The sequence below is a fragment of the Polypterus senegalus genome, chromosome 9 (genome assembly GCF_016835505.1).
Source record: "Polypterus senegalus isolate Bchr_013 chromosome 9, ASM1683550v1, whole genome shotgun sequence".
NCBI classification, from domain to species: Eukaryota; Metazoa; Chordata; class Cladistia; order Polypteriformes; family Polypteridae; genus Polypterus; species Polypterus senegalus.
The window spans coordinates 10714264-10738053 of NC_053162.1; the positions used below are offsets into that span (position 1 = coordinate 10714264).

General features: G+C 43.8%; 1 protein-coding gene across 2 annotated transcripts in view; it reads right to left on the reverse strand.

Moving 5' to 3' along the window:
* Positions 1-794: 794 nt before the first annotated feature.
* Positions 795-23790, reverse strand: part of adgrd2 (adhesion G protein-coupled receptor D2) — a 452918-nt gene continuing 429922 nt past the window's right edge. For both annotated transcript variants that reach the window (XM_039762694.1, XM_039762695.1), the window contains exon 25: positions 795-1381. In XM_039762694.1, the coding sequence (XP_039618628.1) occupies positions 1364-1381 (18 nt within the window). In that variant the 3' untranslated portion in view covers positions 795-1363. The remainder of the gene's footprint in view (positions 1382-23790) is intronic.

The following is a 23790-nucleotide window of genomic DNA, read 5'->3' on the forward strand; positions in this document are numbered from 1 at the left end:
ATAAAGCCCACGTCATCCCCTTTCCATAATCTTTTCACATTGTTTGAAGTAGCCACTGCTGTAATTAATAAAGAGAATACAAACGCAGAATGTATTAAATATATTTGCTCTAGAAATGTTTATTTCTTCAGTTAAAAAGTCCATAGTGAATATTAACAGTGGAACCCTCAGGTTTTCTGAGGCCAACTGGTAGTAAGAAAGTTTAAAATGACAATATAAAGGAATCCTCTACGACAGGGGTGTCCAGCTCTGGTCCTGGTGGGCTGCTGCTGTTCATTCTAACCATCTTCTTAATCAGTGAGCCATTTTTGCTGCTGATGAACTGATTTTGCCTTCATTTTAATTGGCGTGACTCGGACCCCTTAGTTGTTTCTTTTTCCTTAATTAGCAGCCAAATAATAATGAGACACCAAACGAGCCACCACATTAGCAGCTAACATGAAAATAAAGAGCTGTGAAGGTCTCAGTCGTTTTGGTCTGCTCAGGTCACCCAAAACATCTTGATGGTGGTCTTAGAAAAAACAGAAAATCAACAGGCTGCTGGGGCAGAACGAGAGCAGCAACTAGTAAGGATATTCAATGACAGCAAGAATCAGCTTCTCATTAAGAAACTGGTTGGAGTGAAATTGGCTGGAGTTTGACGTCCCAGTTTAGCTGGTTATGTGTCGGCTCGTTTCACGTCTCATTTCTGTTTGGCTGCCATTTAATGAAGATGCGAATCAACTCAGAGGACTGAATCCTTAAAAACGGGGCAATTAAAATGAAGGGGAAAGAAGTTAATTAGCAGTAAAACCTGGTCACTGATTAGGAAAAGGGTTAGAATGAAAACCCTGCAGCCACTGCGGCCCACCAGGACCGGAGTTGGACACCACTGCTCTACGATATATTTTAATGCGGTACCATTACATGATTAAGACGACTCACATTGCGGAAGCCACTTTCCGACAAATTCAGCATTTTTAACACAGACATTTGTTGTTACTCTCAAACATGTTACAGTGCTGACCTCGTATTTTTGATATGTCTGGCCTAAAATACTTCAACCTACAAGTCCACTCCGGCATTGTACAGATAAAGCGTTGAAACACAAAAAAATGTGCGTCTGTCAATTTTGGTGCAACTAGTCTAAATGTTGATATTCCTGGAAGTTAAAACTAAAGCTCTGTAGTATTTAGTCTTCCCTAAAAAGTTATGCTAACAGACGTATGAAACATCAGCAACCATCAAATGTGGTAACCTCATCAAATATTTACTCTTGATGACGACACAGCCTTGTGTTTTATTCGCACAGCTGGAATTCTTTACAGCAGATGTTGGTTAAGTGCTTTCTCTTTCTTCACGTGGCGTCTTCTCAGCTTAATCTTCATCCTGTTTTATCAACCTGCATGAAAAAAAATGCAAAAGAATTACTAAGATACGTGAGGAGCGCCGCAGATCCGGAGACGTGAAGCCGGCTCCCTGGGCCTTATGGAGCGAACGTCAGGCTTCTAGACGTCCATGCCGTTGTAAGAAAAAGCAGGAGCGAATCTGCACTGATTACTAAAAACACAAAAATGTGCTCCGATCTTCATCAGAGACTCCACTCTGGACAAACACAAGCGGGCCGGCTAAGCGGAGGAGAACTGATGGGACCTTTAATGCACTTGTTTAGAGGAACAGTACAGACGTGAAAATCACTTTGACACAAATGAGAATGAGCGAGGCTGAACAATGGTGAATCATTTGAGGTTTACGATGTGTTTTCAATTTGCTTATTTGATGCTTTCAAATTCTCCTTAAATAGTAATAATTATAATCGTGTGTTTTGTACAATGAAACCATTCATCTTTTACAGAAATTCAGCACCCTTTGTTCTGTCACACCATCACTCTGTTAACGGGGCATCTTATCACAAATGACACGCGTCTTCTAACAAACATGTGGACAGGCGTCATAACCCTCAGACGAGAGAGGACAGACGTCGAATTCAACGGGAGGGCAGCTCACGACCTACTGTGGCAGGAGCAAATATAACGTGCACTCTGCGTCTGCTTTGAAGAAAACCGGTAATGGCCCGGTAGCAACGCTGAGAATTGATGTCCTCAAGATGACATCTCGATTACACCCTGTGTTAGAATGACAGCTGTTCTCTTTCAAAATTCTCGTGTGTGTGTTTGAGGGAGCGTGCTTGTTGTAACACTTCTTGCGATTCTGGAAAAAGCCAAATTTCTTATTTGGGACAAATAAATCATCTATCTATCTATCATATAGTGCCTTTCATATGTATCTATCTATCTATCATATAGTGCCTTTCATATCTATCTATCTATCATATTGTGCCTTTCATATCTATCTATCTATCAATCATATAGTGCCTTTCATATCTATCTATCTTATAGTGCCTTTCATATCTATCTATCTATCTATCTATCTATCATAAAATGCCTTTCCTATCTATCTATCTTATAGTGCCTTTCATATCTATCTGATAGATAGATAGGAAAGGCATTTTATGATAGATAGATAGATAGATAGATAGATAGATTGATAGATAGATAGATAGATATGAAAGGCACTATAAGATAGATAGATATGAAAGGCACTATCTATCTATCTATCTATCAATCTATTTATCTATCTATCATATTGTGCCTTTCATATCTATCTATCTATCTATCTATCTTATAGTGCCTTTCACTTCTATCCATCTATCTATCTATCTATCTATCTATCTATCTATCATAAAGTGCCTTTCCTATCTATCTATCTATATAGTGCCTTTCATATCTATCTATCTATTTATCATATAGTGCCTTTCATATCTATCTATCTATCTATCGATCGATCTTAAACTGCACCACTTGTGTCCTTCTGGCTTCATAATGATGTCAGCCTGAGATTTGCTTTCATTTCACCAAACTGTCAAAACTGAATGCAAAGACCCCACTTGTGTGCCCCGTGTAACTTTTTATTTTTAGGATGATGAAGAGCTTAATGGTTTTTGCAGTTTTCTCTGTTATATTTAAAATGCACTAATGGAGTCTTTTGACTTTAATTGCTGCAGGACTTCTTCCTCTTGTCTAAATATAAACTGCTCAAAAAAATGAAAGGACCCCTTTTGAATGAGAGTGTAGCATCAAGTCAGTGACACTTGGGGGCTGTTGATCTGGTCAGTGAAGTAGCAGAGGGGCTTGTTCATCAGTTTCAGCTACTTTGGTGCACTAGAGGGCCAACAATGAGACAACCCCCAGAACAGTAATGAATGGGTTAACAGCTGGACATTTTTCCCTCCTCATCTGTTTTGTCACTCGTTTTGTATTTGGCTACGGTCAGTGTCACTACTGGTAGCATGAGGTCATACCTGGACCCTACAGAGCTGGCACAGGTAGTCAAACTTCTCCAGGATGGCACATTAGTACCACGTGGCATTGCCAGAAGGTTTGCTGTGTCTCCCAGCACAGTCTCAAGGGCATGGAGGAGATTCCAGGAGACAGACAGGCTGTTACTCTAGGAGAGCTGGACAGGGCTCCTCGTAGAAGGTGCTTAACCCATCAGCTGGAACCACCGGTATCTGCTCCTTTGGGCAACGAGGAACAGGATGAGCACTGGCAGGGCCTACAAAATGACCTCCAGCAGGCAGGCAGGCAGGCCGGCCACTGGTGTGAATGTCTCTGAGCAAACAATCAGAAACAGACTTCATGAGGGTGGCCTGAGGGCCCGACATCCTCTAGTGGGCACCATGGAGCTCAATTGGCATTTGCCATAGAATACCAGAATCGGCAGGTGCCCTGTGCTTTTCACAGATGAGAGAAGGTTCACTGTGAGCACATGTGACAGACGTGAAAGAGTTTGGACAAGCCGTGGAGAACATTGTGCTGCCTGTATCATTGTTCAGCATGACCAGTTTGGTGGTGGGTCAGTGATGGTATATCTGGGGAGGCATATCCATGGAGGGACGCACAGGCTAGACAACTGCAGGACTGCCATTAGGTATCAGGATGAAATCTTTGGACCCATCGTCAGACCCTATGCTGGTGCACGACAATGCCCGGCCTCATGTGGCGAGAGGATGAAGGAACTGATACCATTGACCGGCCCACTCCACGATCACTCACCTGAACTCAATCCAATAGAACACCTCTGGGTGGGACATTATGTTTCGGTCCATTCGGCGCCTCAGACTGTCCAGGAGCTCAGTGACGTCCTGGTCCAGATCTGGGAGGAGATCCCTCAGGACACCATCATTAGGACGTTGTCAGGCATGGTGGTGGGGGGCATTCAAACTACTGAGTACGATCTGGAGTTGCTGCAGTGAAATTTTGGCCACATGGACTCGCCTGCCTGGCTGCCTGCCGCCTCATTGTTTCCCTTTGATTTTCGGGGTGACCCTCTGTTGGTTGATCATTTTCATTTCCATCCTCTCGTTCCTAACACATCACCATATCAGTCCATAGCAGTCGAGAGAGCCCATTGAGATCTGAGGTGCTTTCAAAGCGGTTCTTTCATTTTTTCGAACAGTTTATATTTCTCGACGGAAAGAGAACATTTGCGGCATTTCTTGTTAGCGTAAGTGAGGTTTATAGTGGACTCTCATTGTGCTTTGAGGTGGACCTTAGAAATATTAATCTCGAATGACTTGTGCTGCCTTCCTGCCCTGGCACTCCTTTGCCAGCTTGGTGGCACCTTACCGTGTCACTACTGTGTGGTACACCAGATGGTACCTTCAAAACGTAACCACAGATAAAAGTAATTTATCAGATACAAACACTAACTCAGACAAAAAAACAAGTAAAGACATTCATAAGCTTTGATGAGAAAAATACAAACTCCTACTCCAATTTGTCCATAAAAGCATTTTCCACTTTTTAAGAACCAACTCCATTTATGAAGAAGCCTAAATATATTTCAGTTGACTCTGTTAAAATGTCCTTTCTGCCATCTGTGATAGGAAACAAAACAGCAGGGAGCAGGTGTTTAAGTGGGCGATCCGAGATGGTCTTGAGCATTCCCTTCTACACACGAAAAGAAAGCTTTTCACCCTGTTGAGGAACGCTGAAGGCAGAAAGCAGTGTTGCCCCTGAAGTGGCACTTTAAAGCAATTAATTGGTCGCTTCGGTTGAAAGAAGGTTTCCATATTTCTAAGCGCATGCAAAATTCATCCCGGGCAGAGCGGGAGAGAGCAGCGCATTGGTTGGAAACAAACAAGGACGAAAGGCGCAGCCTACGTCAGGAATGGCTCTCCGATGTTACCGAGCCCACCTAAACTCTCACTTTCCTGTGTTCCTGGAACTATTTGCATAGGTTATACTGACACTGCGGGAAGAGTCAATTTAAAGCTTTGAAAGAAAAACAACTGCTTGAGTGTGTTCAGTCGGCTGATCTCCAGGCGCCTCGAAGAAACGACTCCATTATAAACCACCCACAATATCTACAGATGGCAGCTGACAAAAGCTAATGCACATCCTTTCTATTTTGTGTTACACACTTTAATGGACTTATTCTTAAAATTCAGATTCAATGCTGCTGAACAGCATTCTGACAAAGGGCTCTTTGGCTGTCATTTTCACACACTTAAATCCTTTTCAGCCGCAACACAAAACAGTTTTTACTAGAAAAACAAGAGGACACACCTGAGGTGTCTAGCAAGGTACAGATGTGGCCACCTCTGCCTGTCACCGCTTGGCCCCCTGAGACTTGTTTTCAATTTCAATTTCAACGTAATCTTCATAATTACTGTTCTAATCATAAAGGAACCGTGCGGATACATAAAAACCCCAATGACTCCCGTTCTGCAAGTGCAAATGAATTTGGACTTCAATTAAAGAGAAAAAAACAACAGATTTGCTGAAAAACGTCTCAGAGCCACGAGCGTCGGCTTGTGTTTAGCTGTGCGTTGTGTTCTGTGATTTGAATTGCATTAAAGGAGTTTGAGGGGGCAAAAACCTCCATAGAGGGCAAACCGAGCCGAGATACTCAACAATGGAAACCAACATTTACATAACAAAAAGTGCAATTGTCTTCATGCCAACATTTATGATAGATAGATAGATAGATAGATAGATAGATAGATAGATAGATAGATAGATAGATATGAAAGGCACTATATTATAGATAGATAGATAGATAGATAGATAGATAGATAGATATGAAAGGCACTATATAATAGATAGCTAGATAGATATTAAAGGCATTATATAATAGATAGATAGATAGATAGATAGATAGATATGAAAGACACTATATAATAGATAGATAGATATGAAAGGCACTATATAACAGATAGATAGATAGATAGATAGATAGATAGATAGATAGATAGATAGATATGAAAGGCACTATAAGATAGATAGTTAGATAGATAGATAGATAGATAGATAGATAGATAGATATGAAAGGCACTATATAATACAGTAGATAGATAGACAGATATGAAAGGCACTATATAATACAGTAGATAGATAGATAGATATGAAAGGCACTATATAATACAGTAGATAGATAGATAGAGAGATAGATAGATAGATATGAAAGGCACTATATAATAGATAGCTACATAGCTAGATAGATATTAAAGGCATTATATAATAGATAGATGGATATATAGATAGATAGATAGATAAATAGATAGATAGATAGAAGTGAAAGGCACTATAAGATAGACAGATAGATAGATACATATGAATGGTAATATATAATAGATACCAGAAAAAAAACCCAAATTAAATAAATAATATTCTTTTCATTTATATAGCACCTTTCTCATTACTCAAAGGGCTTTTCATAGTGAGTGAGGAGCCACTTCAACCCCTACTAATATGTAGCCTCCATCTGGATGATGCGATGGCAGACATTTTTGTGCCAGGATGCTGCACATTAGCTGTTAGGTGGTGAAGTGGTGAGAGAGAGAAATGACCAATTAGAGACAGGGGATGATTAGGGGGCCAGAATAACCAGGCCATGGGGGGAAATTTAGCCTGGACATTGGGATACAACCTGCTCTTTACAAAAGACGCCCACAGACAGTCAGGACCTTGGTTTTTACAGCTCAGTGTCCCTGTCACCACACTAGTGGCTTTGGGATCCACACACAGACCACAGGGCAAGTGCCCCCTGCTGGCGCTACCAACACCTCTTTAAAGCAACAACCCAAGCTTTCCTAGAAGGTCTCCCATCCAATGACTGGCCGGGGCAGCAGCCATACCACATATGCTTTAAATTAGGTCATTCACCTGAAGCTGAACAAAAAATGTAATCTCATGTTTTATGCAGAATGTAAATAACAACAACAATCAAAATCCAATGTTGACAACAAAATGTTTTGAAAGACCTCATGTTACTCGTGTCACATGATCCACATGCACAGTTATCCAGTCATGTGCTCACAACTGTATAACAAAAGGGTAAATCAAAAAGTGAAGGCAGTTAGAAAATGCCACAGTAACCACAACAGATAAAAGCTGACACATTTCATGTTCACAATGGCTTGTGGGTTGCTGGAAGACTCAGAGAACAGCACTCGGCCGTTAGTCTAGCTTTAGCCAAGGCCAAATGAACATGGCTGCTCCGCTGCAGGATTGCACTATGATTGAACAACATACCATAGTGAGATCTCTTTGGGCAGAGGGAGTGAAACGTGCTTGTGCTCTAGAGAGGAAAGAAAGGAAGGTCAGTAGGACCACCAAGATTGAATCCATTACTGTATGTGTGAATGAGAGGGAGGTCAGTGGAATGGTGAGGATGCAGGGAGTAGAGTTGGCGAAAGTGGATGAGTTTAAATACTTGGAATCAGCAGTACAGGGTATCGATGATTATGGAAGAGAGATGAAGAAGAGAGTGCAGGCAGGGTGGAGTGGGTGGAGAAGAGTGTCAGGAGTGATTTGTGACAGATGGATATCGGCAAGAGTGAACGGGAAGGTCTACAGGACGGTAGTGAGACCAGCTGTGTTATATGGGTTGGAGAAGGTGGCACCGGAGACAGAACTGGAGGTAGCAGAGTAAAAGATGTTAAGATTTGCATCGGGTGTGACGTGGATTGATAGGATTAGAAATGAGGACATTAGAGGGTCAGCGCAAGTTGGACATTTGGGAGACAAAGTCAGAGAGGTGAGAATGTGTTGGTTTGGACATGTGCAGAGGAGAGATGAGGGGTATATTGGGAAAAGGGTACTAAGGATAGAGCTGCCAGGGAAGACGAAAAGAGGAAGGCCTAAGAGAAGGTTTATGAATGTGCTGAGAGAGGACATGCAGGTGATGGGTGTGACAGAGCAAGATGACGAGGACAGGAAGAGATGGAAAAAGATGATCCACTGTGGCGACCCCTAATGGGAGCAGCCGAAAGAAGAAGAAGAAGAAGGAGTGAAACCTGCTGAAACTGTATGCAGGCTGGCATAAAATGATGACAGCCAACTGAATAACCATCTAGAATAGCAAAAAGACAATTAGATATACAAGAGGAGGTACAAAATTAGAGCTAGAGGGTTATGAAACGTAGCACAGGTGCAAGCCTCACGTCAATCATCTCCTCAGTGTTTTACTGTAGGTAAGCAGAGAATATTTAATTGGGCTAATCGGGAGACGGGACGAGGTCGGGGCGCAGCAAGAAGTCAAAAACTGGGAGATACGGGCTGCAAAGCCAAAGCGTTACGAAGGCTTCAAAGATCAAAGTCGTAACCAGAAGCACCACATGATTTGGATTTTAGAACAGAGGCATGCAAGGTTTATCCATGAATTGGGATAGTAAAGTAAACAGGAGACTGACATGTTTCTTGAGAAAGTCGCTTCATTTCTGATCCCATTATGTAGAATGTCAGGACCTTCTAAAGAGGAGATCAGATTTCAGGGGTGCTAATGAAATCACAAAGGTGTCTCTAATAACCAATAGGCATGTGAACAGGACTTGGGGAGTTTACTGTTAGAACAGTGCAGGAGTGACTGCTGAGAATGGGTTCTATGTAATCATATGTTAATAATAACTTAAAAATCAGTCATTTCAAGCACTAATAGCCATTATACACACTAGTAGTATCTTGGCAATATTTTAAAATAATTTAACCTTCTTAGCGTTACACCCGAGCATCACTCCATCTGTAAAAAACAGCAGCGCTAGTCCTGAGTGTCACTTGGGCAACTATATAGGCACGTCTCAAGTAAGACCCCAGGTTTATTTGGGCTGTAACCATGCCAACAGCATTAGTGCCGAGTGTTACCCAGGCAACGGTATAGGTGTGTCTTGCATAAGCATCAGGCCCGAGTGTTACCCTGGTAACGGTGCAGACACACCTTCTCCTAGCTTCATAATGGCGCCTCTCATCAGCAGTGATGACAAAGTGAATCCGTCTGCTGGTAGTGAAACCGAAATGGACAGCGAAACCGAAAGTGAGTTCGGCAGTCCGAAAGTGACACTTGCGTCACTCGCACATGTTCATGTTATTATTCGTTATTATTATTTGTTTCGCTTAATACTTTTAGTATTTTGCATGTTTTACAGTAGAAAGATGAGACTGAATAAAAATGTCACTTTTCAAGTAAAAAATACACCTTGTTTAAATGTTTTTTTTGAGAAAAGACATAATGCTAACGAGGTTAAAGGTATCTTGATAATTAAAAGATATCAATTACAACGTAAAACATGAAAATTTCTGGGTTACCCCCAAACCTTTGAATATACATCTTACCAAGAAGTCATTTTCTTGCACCTCAGTTGCTTGTTCCTAATGCTGGGCTGCCAGGCAATTGACCCGATGACCGCGACGGTATGAAAGTCAGCATTACACACTCCTTTACTGCCCGAGTTTGTGACTAACTCAGCCCTTGAAACTCTAGTGTCATTATATTAACGATCTTTCCGGCTATGAGTTTTTTTTCTGTCCTTCCACTTGGCTTTACGTCTTGCATTTTGGCTTTGTGAAATATTCTGGCACTTGATTCTCTCGCCATGACTCTTGACTTATGACTTTTGCCTCACATTCCGGCCATTATTTATTTGTACCTTGTGCTCCCAGTTTTAACGTTGGCTCACTATTAATATCACGTTTCATCTCCTGATTCCGCCGGGACGCCCCTTTGACACTGGATCTGGGGGAGCAGCCATGGGATGCACACTACGTTTCCCGGAACACTTGATGCCAGCCCCCTTGGGTTGCATCAGGGCCACAATGGTGGAACACTGGAGCTCAACCCTGTCGGGCTCCGTGGCCACCACCAGGGGGAGCTGCACAGCTTCCGAAGCCCGTGTGGGCGGTAACGCAGTGTCAGAGGTGGCTGGGGTGGCGACCCGGCCAGGATGCCCAGGGGGACCGGAGGAGGGCTTGGGCCTTCCCCAGACCATCTGGGGACAACCGCCCTGGTTCCTTTGGGGGCCACAGGTACAGAGCTTTGAAGCTCCACACTGTAGGGGCCGGTGGTCACCGCCAGGGGGCGCCCCCATGCCTTTGGAGCCCTGGACCTCAGCACTTTCGCCACACCAGGAAGTGCTGGGGGAGAAGAGAAGCAGGGACACCCGGAGTGCTTCCGGGGATACAGCCGGCACTTAAGCCACACTGGGGTGTGTCGGCAGGAGATTGCCGGGAAGCACGTGGAGCACATCCGGGTGTGGATAAAAGGGGCTGCCTCCCTTCATTCGGGGCGAGAGTCGGGAGTGGAGTGGACTGAGCTTTCTAGAGGAGGCAAGGAGGCGGCCTGATGAAAGGCATTGTGTGGCCAGGACTTTGGGGGTTTGTGTGGCACTTTTGTATATAGTGTGGACTGATGAATAAACGTGTGTTGGGTGAAATGGACGTGTCTACCTGTCTGTGTCCGGGCCAACCGCCACACGCAGCCCCACGCAGCCACACTGGGAAGTGCAGCCTTAATTAGGTCAATTATCACCTGATGCACTTCCGGGTGGGCTATAAGAAAAGCCAGCAGGCACCACTCCGGGAGCCAGAGTCGGGTGGAGGAGGAGGACAACGCTTGACGGGAGAAATGGTGGCGAAGGAAGATTTGATGTTTTGCTGGTGCTTTGCTTTTTGTTTTGTGTGCTGCTTCTGGGACTGTGTTGTGTATGTGGGTACGAGGAAGGCCTAACCCACAGACAAAGGAAATAAATCTTTTTGTTTATTTTTCACGTGCCCCCGTTGTCAGTCTGTGTCGGGTCGGGTGCCTATATAGCGCCTTGTTACACATCCTACTTGAAATTGCTGCTGCCTTGTGTGGTCGATAGAAATTTCGTTAAGAATGAACACACAGACTTCCACTAAATTCTAGCAATAACAAACCTGATAACATCTCAGTTTTAATGCAAGAAAACAACTGGTCTTACAGTATTTGATATTTTAAATTCAAAGAGACTTTATGTTACAAGAGCACAGTGTTCTCTTAATGTCTAACTAGGAAATTATGTGACTCGCCCCACAGCCGGACAATAAATAAAATCCCATAATTAGCTATGTTCATCAGGAAATGATCAAAAGCAACAACAGTAACAAGACAATAGAAGTGCACAATGACAAAGCAAACCAATACAAAACACGACAGAAGGAAAAACTGTAAAAAATTAAATGAATGGAGGAGAAAGGCTTTGGCTAAGACCCAACACAAACCATAAGAAAAATAAAGAAATATTCCTGACACTGAAATATTCACAAAATGCCTTTAGGGTTCACAAGCACTAATGAAAGTATGCCAGAAGCTGAGTGCCACCATCTTATATAGGGATGACACATGCATGACATAATATGTTACATAACTGGCAGTGGGCAAAGCAACCATAAGTAGCTCGAGGACAGCCCATGATGACAACTATCAAAAAACAGAACAAAAAATGGGATTACTAAAATAACCTGATAATAGTGCAAGAACAAATTAGATGTATGTAGAAAATACAAGGGCGGCACGGTGGTGCAGTGGCAGTGCTTGCTGCCTCGCAGTTAGGAGACCTGGGTTCGCTTCCCGGGTCCTCCCTGCGTGGAGTTTGCATGTTCTCCCCGTGTCTGCGTGGGTTTCCTCCGGGCGCTCCGGTTTCCTCCCACAGTCCAAAGACATGCCGGTTAGGTGGACTGGCGATTCTAAATTGGCCTTGGTGTGTGGGTGTGTTTGTGTGTGTCCTGCGGTGGGTTGGCACCCTGCCCAGGATTGGTTCCTGCCTTGTGCCCTGTGTTGGCTGGGATTGGCTCCAGCAGACCCCTGTGTTCGGATTCAGAGGGTTGGATAATGGATGGATGGATGGATAGAAAATACAAAAATTAGAGCAATTGGATTATGAAACTTAGCACAGGTGCATGTCTCATGTCAATCATCTGTTCTGGATTTTTTTCAGGCTGATATTTATGTATTTATTTATTTAAAGAGTTTCTGTAAAAAATCTACTGTAAATCTGCCCCCTCTGGGGACAAATAAAGCTCTATCTATTGTGACAGATAGGGGCGCTGTTGTCCCCTTGAACCCCTAGATCAGACATCAGTAAAAAATCCAAATATTAAATTTATTAGGACAGTACAGTGCGCAAAGCACCCTCCACTCCACTATATTCATAAACACAATAACAATAATCAACACTCAATCCTCCACTCCCAGACGCGTTGTTCCCTTCCTCCCAACTCAGCTCAACCCTGGGATCTCCCACAGTCCTTTTTAAAGTCCTTGACCCGGAAGTGTTTCTCTCTCTTTCTCCATCCATGTGACTGGTAACACTTCCGGGTCAGATAAAAACTCCTTTTCTTCAACACGGAAGTACGTCATTTCCTCTGTTCACGTGACTGGGAAGTACTTCCGGGCTGTATGGCAAATAGTCCTTGGTTCTCTCTGTGTCGTCCTCTGGTGGCCCCCATGGTAACCAGCAGGGCTGTGAATAAACACTCCAATGTCCATGATGCCCTGCTGGAATTCGGAGCACCTCTATGCTACAGGGAGGGCTCCGTTCTTGCGGCCTGGGAGTATTGGCCGGGATGAATGGCTGGCCATATACCACACTATCTATTGTGACCAGTAGAGGGTGCTTCAGCTCCCTAAACACTCAAGACAAATAGGCTCAGACACAAGTATACAAGTAGAAAGAGTTTTTATTATGGGAAACTCTTCCAGGGCAAGTGTTTCCCACCACAGCCACAATACATATCACCCAGGCAATAATAAAGCACTCTGCCACTCTTCTGTTTTTCTGTCACTGGCCACAGCCTCCTCTATTCCTCCTCACAAACTTCGTTCACCTTCCTCCTGTCTCTGGCTCTCGGTACTGAGACAGGCAGCTCCTTTTATTTACCACCCGTGAGTACTTCCGGTGTTCCGAAACATGTGGTCTGAAAGCACTTCCAGTTAAGCCAGAAGCCCCATGAAGAATGGCTCATCAGTCCCTGCAGCACCTCCTGACAGCGCCCATGGAACCTAACAAGGTTGACTTGAAGAACTCCAATTCCCAGTATGCCCTGTGGGAATCCAAGGCACTGCTGTAACTCAGGGGGGTTGCCATCTATCTATCTATCTATCTGTCTACAGTATCTAGAATTAATAACCAATAAGCATGCAAACATGACTAATTAAAGATAAGCTCAGGGTGTTAACCATTAGAAAAGTGGAGGAATGACTGATGAAAATGGGTTCTTTTAAATTATACGAGAAAAATAAATAAAAATCAGTCATTTCAAGCAGTATTAACCATTATACACACTAGTAATGGCTTGGCAATATTTTTTAAACAATTTAATGGTATCTTGATAATAAAAGGTTTCAATTTCTCTCAAAAACATGAACATTTTTGCTTGCCCCCAAACGTTTATACCTGCCTTGCACTCTTCACCTTACATTTTTTAACTTGCACTGCATTTTTATCACTCTTTATTTAATATTGTTTTTATCAGTATGCTGCCGCTGGAGTATGTGAATTTCTCCTTGGGATTAATAAAGTAACTAAAGATCTATCTACAGTGCATCCGGAAAGTATTCACAGTGCATCACTTTTTCCACATTTTGTTATGTTACAGCCTTATTCCAAAATGGATTAAATTCATTTTTTTCCTCAGAATTCTACACACAACACCCCAGAATGACAACATGAAAAAAGTTTACTTGAGGTTTTGCAAATTTATTAAAAATAAAAAACTGAGAAACCCCATGTACATACTGTAAGTATTCACAGCCTTTGCTCAATACTTTGTCGATGCACCTTTGGCATCAATTCCAGCCTCAAGTCTTTTTGAATCTGATGCCACAAGCTTGGCACACCTATCCTTGGCCAGTTTCGCCCATTCCTCTTTGCAGCACCTCTCAAGCTCCATCAGGTTGGATGGGAAGCGTCGGTGCACAGCCATTTTAAGATCTCTCCAGAGATGTTCAGTCGGATTCAAGTCTGGGCTCTGGCTGGGCCACTCAAGGACATTCACAGAGTTGTCCTGAAGTCACTCCTTTGATATCTTGGCTGTGTGCTCAGGGTCGTTGTACTGCTGAAAGATGAACCGTCTCTCCAGTCTGAGGTCAAGAGCGCTCTGGAGCAGATTTTCATCCAGGATGTCTATGTACATTGCTGCGGTCATCTTTCCCTTTATCCTGACTAGTCTCCCAGTTCCTGCCGCTGAAAAACATCCCCACAGCATGATGCTGCCACCACCATGCTTCACTGTAGGGATGGTATTGGCCTGGTGATGAGCGGTGCCTGGTGTTCTCCAAACATGACACCTGCCATTCACACCAAAGAGTTCAATCTTTGTCTCATCAGACCAGAGAATTTTGTTTCTCATGGTCTGAGAGTCCTTCAGGTGCCTTTTGTCAAACTCCAGGCGGGCTGCCATGTGCCTTTTACTAAGGAGTGGCTTCTGTCTGGCCACTCTACCATACAGGCCTGATTGGTGGATTGCTGCAGAGATGGTTGTCATTCTGGAAGGTTCTCCTCTCTCCACAGAGGACCTCTGGAGCTCTGACAGAGTGACCATCGGGTTCTTGGTCACCTCCCTGACTAAGGCCCTTCCCCCCCATCGCTCAGATTAGATGGCCAGCCAGCTCTAGGAAGAGTCCTGGTGGTTTCGAACTTCCTCCACTTACGGATGATGGAGGCCACTGTGCTCATTGGGACCTTCAAAACAGCAGAAATTTTTCTGTAACCTTCCCCAGATTTGTGCCTCGAGACAATCCTGTCTCGGAGGTCTACAGACAATGCCTTTGACTTCATGCTTGGTTTGTGATCTGACATGAATTGTCAACGGTGGGACCTTCTATAGACAGGTGTGTGCCTTTCCAAATCAGGTCCAGTCAACTGAATTGACCACAGGTGGACTCCAATGAAGCTGCAGAAACATCTCAAGGATGATCAGAGGAAACAGGATGCACCTGAGCTCAATTTGGAGCTTCATGACAAAGGCTGTGAATACTTATGTACATGGGATTTCTCAGTTTTTTTATTTTTAATAAATTTACAAAAACCTCAAGTAAACCTTTTTCATGTTTAAATAGGGGGTGTTGTGTGTAGAATTCTGAGAAAAAAAAATAATTTAATCCATTTTGGAATAAGGCTGTAACATAATGTGGAAAACGTGATGCGCTGTGAATACTTTCTGGATGCACTGTATCTATCTATCTTTCTATGGCGTTATTTAGTTGCACCTCAGTTGCTTGTTTATAATTCAGGGTCGCCAGATGGATGCTAGGTTAGACGTCCAGGGGTGTGCGACACGTGACTTAATGACCGTAACAGTATAAAAGTCAGCATTACGCACTCCTTTACTGAGTTTGTGACTAATTCAATCATTTGTGGCGCACAGCCGGTGTACTTGCCCGGCCAGAACGCCTTCTTAATGGAAGGGCCGGGGAGACAGCATGCTCAGGGCTTTATATCCCCCGGATCGTTAGATGGCAGTCCATCTGGGTTACTACAGCACTCTGGATTCCCACAGGGCATGCTGGGACTTGGAGTTTGTTGGCTCAGCCTTGTTGGGTTCTGGCGGTGCTGCCAGGGGGTGCTGCATGGATGGCAGAGCCCTGCTTCAAGTGCTTACAGGATACTGGATGTACTCCTGGGGTAATATATAAAAGGAGCCAGCTGCCACTGCTCCATGTGCCAGAGTTGGGAAGACGGAGGACAAAGCTTGCTGGGAGAAGTGGAGGCAGAGGTGAAAAGACAGAGAGAGAGAAAGAGACACAAAAGAAGAAAACAGACGAAAAAGGGGCATAGCTATGTGCTACGCTTAAGGAAGAGTTTCCCACGGCAAATTAAAAAGCCTTTGTTGCAGAGACTTGTGCCAGTCTTTGTCTGTGTTGGGTTTGAGGAGCTGGAGCTCCCCCTTCAGGCCGCACCTTGAAACTCTAACGTTATTATTTGAAAGTTGTTTTTTGCTCTTCGACTTTCAACGTAACAATTTTTGCCATGGTTTACTTGTATCATGTCCTCCCAGTTTTGACCTTGGCTTATTGTTGCTATCATATTACGTCTCCTGAATCCACCCAACTTAAAACTGCAGATGCCTTGTGTGGTTGTTCCAACTTCATTAAGAACGAATGTGTAAACTCCACTAAATTCTTGTAATAACGAACCTGATAACATCTTAGTTTTAATGCAAGAAAATGACTAGTCTTACAGTAATTTTTTTTTTTTTATTTTAATTGCAATTCAAACTGTCTTTTATGTTACAAGAGCACGGCGTAATCTTCTGTTTGGTTATTGGCACACAATGCAATGGCGGTGGTGACAGCCTTTTTACAGTCTAATAGCTTTGTCCTTTGGCACTTGAAAAAAACTATTTTGTGAAATAATACCGGGTAAAGTAGAATGCGAGCTACTTGATTGTGCCGATGTGTTTTCATTGAACGCTCTCTGTTTTCCTTGAAAACAACTTTGTCATCGCCTAGTCACATTCAAGATGGCATTCATGCGTGAGCACAATCCGCCAGCGATTGTGTGTAATGCTACAGCACAGAATGTCGATAAAGCTTCTGAATGTGTTCACCTTAACGGCTAACAAAATAATTGTTAGACAAAAATAAATTTCTTGCATTTTTCTATAATATATGATTGTTAAACAAAGGGGGGAAAAAAAAGCTTTCTTTTAATTCCTTTTAGCATTTTTCCATTGCTATAGTTTTTTTTTTCCTTCCCTTCAATCATTGCTTTATTGTAAAAATTCTAAAGCAGCTGCCTTTATGAAACATGTAGTTTTCAGTGAAAGGTTTTTGTCTGTTAAAAAAACAAATAAATATAATTTGAGATTTAGTGGCGACTTACAGTTTCCTGAAGTCTCGGTTCATTTCAGTGAAGAAAGCTCTACATGTACCGTCATCGCCTGTGGGAATCGGCGAGGCGTCCTGAAGGGCACCCTGCTTCTCGTTCCTTTACGCCCGACTTTTAATTCCACTTCTTTATCTGCAAGGATGAGTCGATAATTCTCCGCACTTTTGGGATCATTTTGTTTGGGTGGGCCGTAGACCTTTTTCTCTGTGCACATGTGGCGTAGCCCAGGGGTGGGCAAAGTCAGTCCTGGATGGCCGCAGTGGCTGCATTAATTTATTCTAACCCGGTTGCTTTATTAAAAAGCAATTCTTGCCAATAATTTAATGTCATGGCTGTGGCATATGGCCCGTCATTTTTCCTGGCCAATACCCCCAGGCCGCCAGATGGAGCCCTCCCTGCAGCATGGAGGTGCAGCAGGGAATCCTGGACAATGGAGTTTTATCCACAGCCCTGCTGGATACCATGGGGGCAGCTAGAGGACGCTGCAGGGAGGAGCAAAAAATATTTGCCCTACGCCTGGAAGTACATCCGAGTCACATGGACAAGAGGAATGATGTGCTTCTGGGGTGAAGAAAAAGGACTTTTTTATCTGACCCAGAAGTGTTCGGCTCTATTCAAAAAGGGCACGCACAAAAAAGCGAGCTTCAAAAGGGCGACCTCAATTGGGCGCGGCGAATAAAGGCCCGTGTAAATAAAGGCGAGCTTCAAAAGGGCGACAATTGGGCGCGGCGAATAAAGGCCCGTGTAAGGACAACCTCAATTGGGCGCGGCGAATAAAGACGTTCGTAGATAATTTAGTTGAAATGGCTTTGGAATATGTGAAGAGCAAAAAAGGCGTAGTCGAAGGCTAGACATTCAGAAAGGAGGAAACTATCGACGGGAAATGCGTCTGGAAATGCACTGAATATAGGATTGGAAAATGTTCGTCTCGCTGTCATACCAAAAATGGATTACAGTAATCCCTCCTCAATCACAGGGGTTGCGTTCCAGACGCCCCCAACCCCGATAGGTGAAAATCCGCGAAGTAGAAACCATATGTTTGTTTGGTTATTTTTATATATTTTAAGCCCTTATAAACTCTCCCACACTGTTTATAAATATTCCCCGTAGAGTTATACAGCATAATCCCTTTGTATTCTCTTAGATATTAGGTAAGATTCATTGAAATTATGTATATAAACACACTGTTTATATACAGTAAAACCTAAATATTATTTTAAAGATATTGAGTGTCTCCGATATCACATATGTTACAGCCATTACGATGGACAGGCCACCAGCAATAAATACGTACAATGCAAGAAAAATAGTATACAGTAAATGTGTGTACAGTGACACTAAACGTACGTACATGTACTAAGTACTGTAAGTAGAAAATTAATTATGGTTACTCACCAACAATGACACGATGACTTGTCCGATAACAATGAGTTTAATTTTACTGCACAACAAAGGAGAGCGTTACAGCCCTTAAAGGAGCCACTTCAGGCGATTGTGAAGCACTGCCGTTGTTCTTCTTCTGGCAGTCTTCAATCCAAATCCCTAAAGCAGATTCCATCCAGACTACTGCCTTATTACATCCACTTACAACTCGTTTTGCACCCTGGTTGAAAGGACACTGCGGCCGTAGATCTTATATTCCTTTCCTACTTTTTAAATAAAAAGAATCGTAGCCTTCAACAAATCCAAAACGTTTACCTTTTCGGCAATCGTTAACATCTTCCGTTTGCGCTTGGGCACGGCCCCTGAAGCAGTAGCAGATCGTTTTGGAGCCATAATGAAGGGCTTGACTATCCACAAAGATAAACACAAAAGAGCACAACTCTTTACACAGCGAAACACGTTGATGCTGAATGAGCGAGACGAGACTTCCTGGTTAACACTGCATTCAGCAAGCAGGAACTTAAGTGCGTGCTCTGATTGGTTAGCTTCTCAGTCATCCGCCAATAGCGTCCCTTGTATGAAATCAACTGGGCAAACCAACTGAGGAAGCATGTACAGGAAGTAAAAAGACACATTGTCCGCAGAACCCGCAAAGCAGTGAAAAATCCGCGTTATATATTTAGTTATGCTTTCATATAAAATCCACGATAGAGTGAAGCCGCGAAAGTCGAAGCGCGATATAGCGAGGGATTACTGTATTCATCAAGAAGTTCATGCATTAATTAATTGGATGTTTTAATATTCTTGCTTTCGCCTTTTTATACGTTCAATCATTGCCTTTATCTAATAAATTTTCTGTAATAATTTTGTTGCGTTTGCCTTTATTCACTGCGCCCAATTGAGGTCGCCCTTTTAAAGCTCGCCTTTATTTACGCGCCCTTACTGAAGGATACCGAAGTGTTCCTAGTCACATGGACAGAGGGAGCAAAACACTTCTGGGTCACGGAATATAAAGGATTGTAGGAAATCCCCAGACGACGAGCTGAGCTGGGTGGAAATGTGGCAACACGTCTGAGAGTGTGGAGGATTGATTATTGATTGTTTTGTGGATTATTATATGATTATTGTGGAGAGGAGGGTGCTTTGTGCACAGTTGTTTATTAATAAAGTCACCTTTTGGACTTTCACCTGGTGTCTGACGTATTATCCGAGGGTTCAAGATGACGATAGCGCCCTCCATCTGTCACATGGCTTGTTAGTTGCTTTAACTCTACTATGTCAGCTCATTCTCATATCCTCGATTTTCTAAAATCTAAGGATATAATCCAAATGATCTGAAGTCTAAAATGGAGGAGTAATTCTCAGTCCTTCACTTTTTTTCTCTTCACTTTTCTTCCAAGTATTTAATTAAACCCAATAGTGCATGATAAACACACACAGAGGTGTAAATGGAAACAAGCTAAATGGAGAAATGCTGCTCTCTTTTGTTATCTGCATGCTATTTCTAATTAGGAGCCATTAACAACTGAGAATACAGCTGTTTGAGACTAAAATAAGCAATAAGGGTCCAAAATCTTAAAGAGCGAGACCACTAAAGTGAAGCAGAAGTGTTACTTGAGCAATAAGGGCTTCTTATTAAGCAATTGGGTGGGAGCAAAAACCTGCAGCCACTGCGGCCCTCCAGGACCCTGATTGAGGACCCCTGGTGTAGCCAATGGTTTGAAGTGTGTGGTCCACTGTGGTCTGTGAGGTTTATTCCACATCACATTATTTTACTGTGCTCTACAGTCCTGGCCAAAAGCTTTGAGAATGACACCAATATGAATTTTCACAAAGTTTGCTGCCTCCATTTCTACGGTGGCCATTTGCATCGACTCCAGAATGTTCTGAAGAGTGATCAGATGAATCACAATTAATTGCCATGAAAATGAACTTCACCTCAAAAACGTCCAGCCCTGCCACTAAAGCAGGGGCTCCCAAACTTTTGGACATCAAGTACCACCTGAGGTTAAGTGAGTTGCGTTGCGTGCCACCCGCACCTTGTTGAAAGGGAGGGTGAGCTGTAAGTGGTGGGGAGTTCGGGTCTAAACCGCCCCGAAGTCAGAATAAAAGTTAAAGAATTGGAAGAAATTATGCATAAAATGAATGAAAAAATTTGTACATGTACATAAATTGATAAATTCCGCCCCGAAACTAAATCCTGCCTTCGGCCTGTATTTGACGCAGTTACTGGAGACGAAATGGTATCGGCTTTGTGCTCAGATCTAGTGACTACGATGCGATACAGCGGCAGTGGACGTATAACAGCAAACGCGAGCGGTTTCTGTGAGGCAGAGTAACCGAAGACTAAATAGTGTCAGCGTTGTGCTTTCATCTAGTGACCAAAAGCTCAATCAGTGAAGAAGCAGAAGATGACTTCCGCGAAACGGAATTATGGTAGCGTTAAATGAACTAAATACTGATTCGAATAATAGGTTTTATTTACTCAGATGACGAAATTTCACACCACACCAAATTTGGGAATCCACGTATTATTGTATTTAAACAGTTTCATTGTTTTTTGCTCACAACAGGCTTGTCATAAAGGGTTTTGCACAGATAAATTAAATTTCAGGGACCGTGATGCGTACCACCTGAAAAGGCTCCGCGTACCACACAGTTTGGGAACCGCTGCACTAAAGGACCAGCTGACATCATTTCAGTGATCCTCTCGTTAACACGGGTGAGAGCGTCGACGAGGACAAGGCTGGAGATCACAATGTCTGGCTTATTGAGTTAGAATAGAGAGGTTCAAGTGTTGTGAAGAAGGCTTCGGGGCAACCAAGAAAGTCCAGCAAGCCTAAAGTTGATTTAGCTGTGGGCACCACCAGGGCAGAGCTTGCTCAGGAATGGCAGGGCAGCAGGCCGGTGTGAGTGCAGGATGGCCTGGTGGGTGTCAAGAAGGGCAGCAAAGAAGCCAAGAGAAGCATCAGGGACAGACTGAGATTCTGGGATTGGACTGCTGAGGACTGTAAAGGATCAAGTCATTTTGTCTGACGAATCCCCTTTCTGATTGTTTGGGGCATCGGGAAATAAAGAGAAGGTGAGCGGCGCTACCATCAGTCCTGTGTCAGGCCAACAGTAAAGCATCCCGAGACCACTCATGTCAGCCAAGGCAGTGGGCTCACTCACTCACACAGCCATGAATAAAGAAAGGGACCAAAACATCCTCTGAGAGCAACTTCTCCCAACCATCCCAGAACAGTTTGGTGACCAACAATGAACAGTCCAGCATGATGGAGCACCAGGCCATAAGGCGAAAGTGAGAACCAAGTGGCTCGGGGAACAAAACATCGAAATTTGGGGTCCATGGCCAGGAAACTCCCCAGACCTTGTAGTGGTGCTGCTGGGGACTGAAACTTCAACTCCCAGCAGTCCCTGCAGTGGCTCTTATTTGTTATCTACTTAGGGTGCAGGGGCTGATGGGTACAAGGAGGCCGGCATGATATTTATAAAAAGGGAGAAGTATTTTGTGTTTCGTGTCCATCTACCTGCCGTTGTGATCCCTGCGCTGTCTCATTTTTGTCCCGGATCGTTTCTTGGTCGCGGTCTGGATTGTCTGCTGTCTGCCTGTGTACATGAGGACTGTATGTGGATTCACGGCCATCCTGTGAAGAAAGGAGCCCTCCTGAACCCGTCCACCCGTCTTCACCATTTCAGGCACTTATCGGTAGGACAATCTTTACATTCCCCTTCGATGTGTGGATCTCTGGAGTATTCACCTTCATCTTTACATGACATCAGTTGCCGTTCTTTCATGGACTTCACTGTGTGTGGTTATTGTTGTGGTTTGTTTTCGAGTTGATTGTACATCGCCGTAAGAGGAACTGGGGTGGGATCGCTGTTTTCATTCATTATTAATACATTCTTTATCTGTTGTGTTGTTTTTTGTCTCTGCTTGTGAGTGTGTGAGGGTCGGGCCAAGGCTGGATACGTCTCTGTAATCTCCACTATAAAAAATAAATAAATCGCCGTCTCTTTGACGGTGTGAACCTTAGCGGCACCGGACCGCTACAACCTTAACCCCACTGAGAACTTGTGGTCAATCCTCAAGATGTGGCGGGTAGACGAACAAAAACCCACCGATTCTGATTACGCCAGAATGGGCTGCTGCCATCAGTCAGGATTGGGCCCAGAAGTTGATGGACAGCCTGCCAGGGCGAATTGCAGAGGTCTTGAAAAAGAAAGAAGGGCCAACACTGCAAATATGGACTCTGAGCATCAACTTAATGTCACTGCCAAAGAAAGCCTTTGAAACTCATGAAATGCTCGTCGTTCTACTTCAGTACACCATAGAAACATCTGAGAAAAAGATTGAAAAACACTGAAGCAGCAAACTTCATGAAAACCAACACTTGTGTCATTCTCAAAACCTTTGGCCACAGACTATACGGGGATGCAGTAAAATGGTGACGTCGTTCATTCTCTACAGTAACGTGGGAGTAGGACGCTTCATGAATACTTCTCATGCCGGACCACTTCTTGTCCAAGTCAGACTATGAGTGCAATTCCTAGGAATGATTAGGAGACTCTTGACAGATAAGAACGCTGGCCTGCTTTTGAATATTTCAGGACCTGCACTTCTTGGTGAGGTTTTATGGGTAGGGAATCACAACATAGGGGATCAAATGTTAGAACCAAAGCCTCCGATTGCAGACGCAGATCTTTGCCTAAACTCGGCCAGTTCAAGGTCACGTTCTGGAATCAGAATATCACGAGGTTTACTGCTATGCCACTCACAAGGAAACGGTCAGTCAGTCAGTCAGTGTTTAACCTGCTATATCCTACCACAGGAGCCAATCCCAGCCAGCAAGGCAGAAACAAACCCTGAGCAGGGCGCCAGCTCACCACAGGGCACACACACACACACCAAGCACAATTTAGGATCGCCAATACACCTAACCTGCATGTCTTTGGACTGTGGAAGGAAACCCACGCAGACACAGGGAGAACATGCAAACTCCGGACCCCGGGAAGAGAACCCAGGTCTCCTTACTGCAAGGCAGCAGCACTACCACTGCGCCACCGTGCCACCCACACCATAGAAACATCTGACAAAAAAATGTAAGAACAATGAAGCAGCAAACTTTGTGAAAACCAACACAGGGCGCAAGGCAGGAACAAACGCCGGGCAGGGCGCCAGCCCACCACAGGACACACACACCCACACACCCACAGCATACACTAGGGCAGCATTTCTC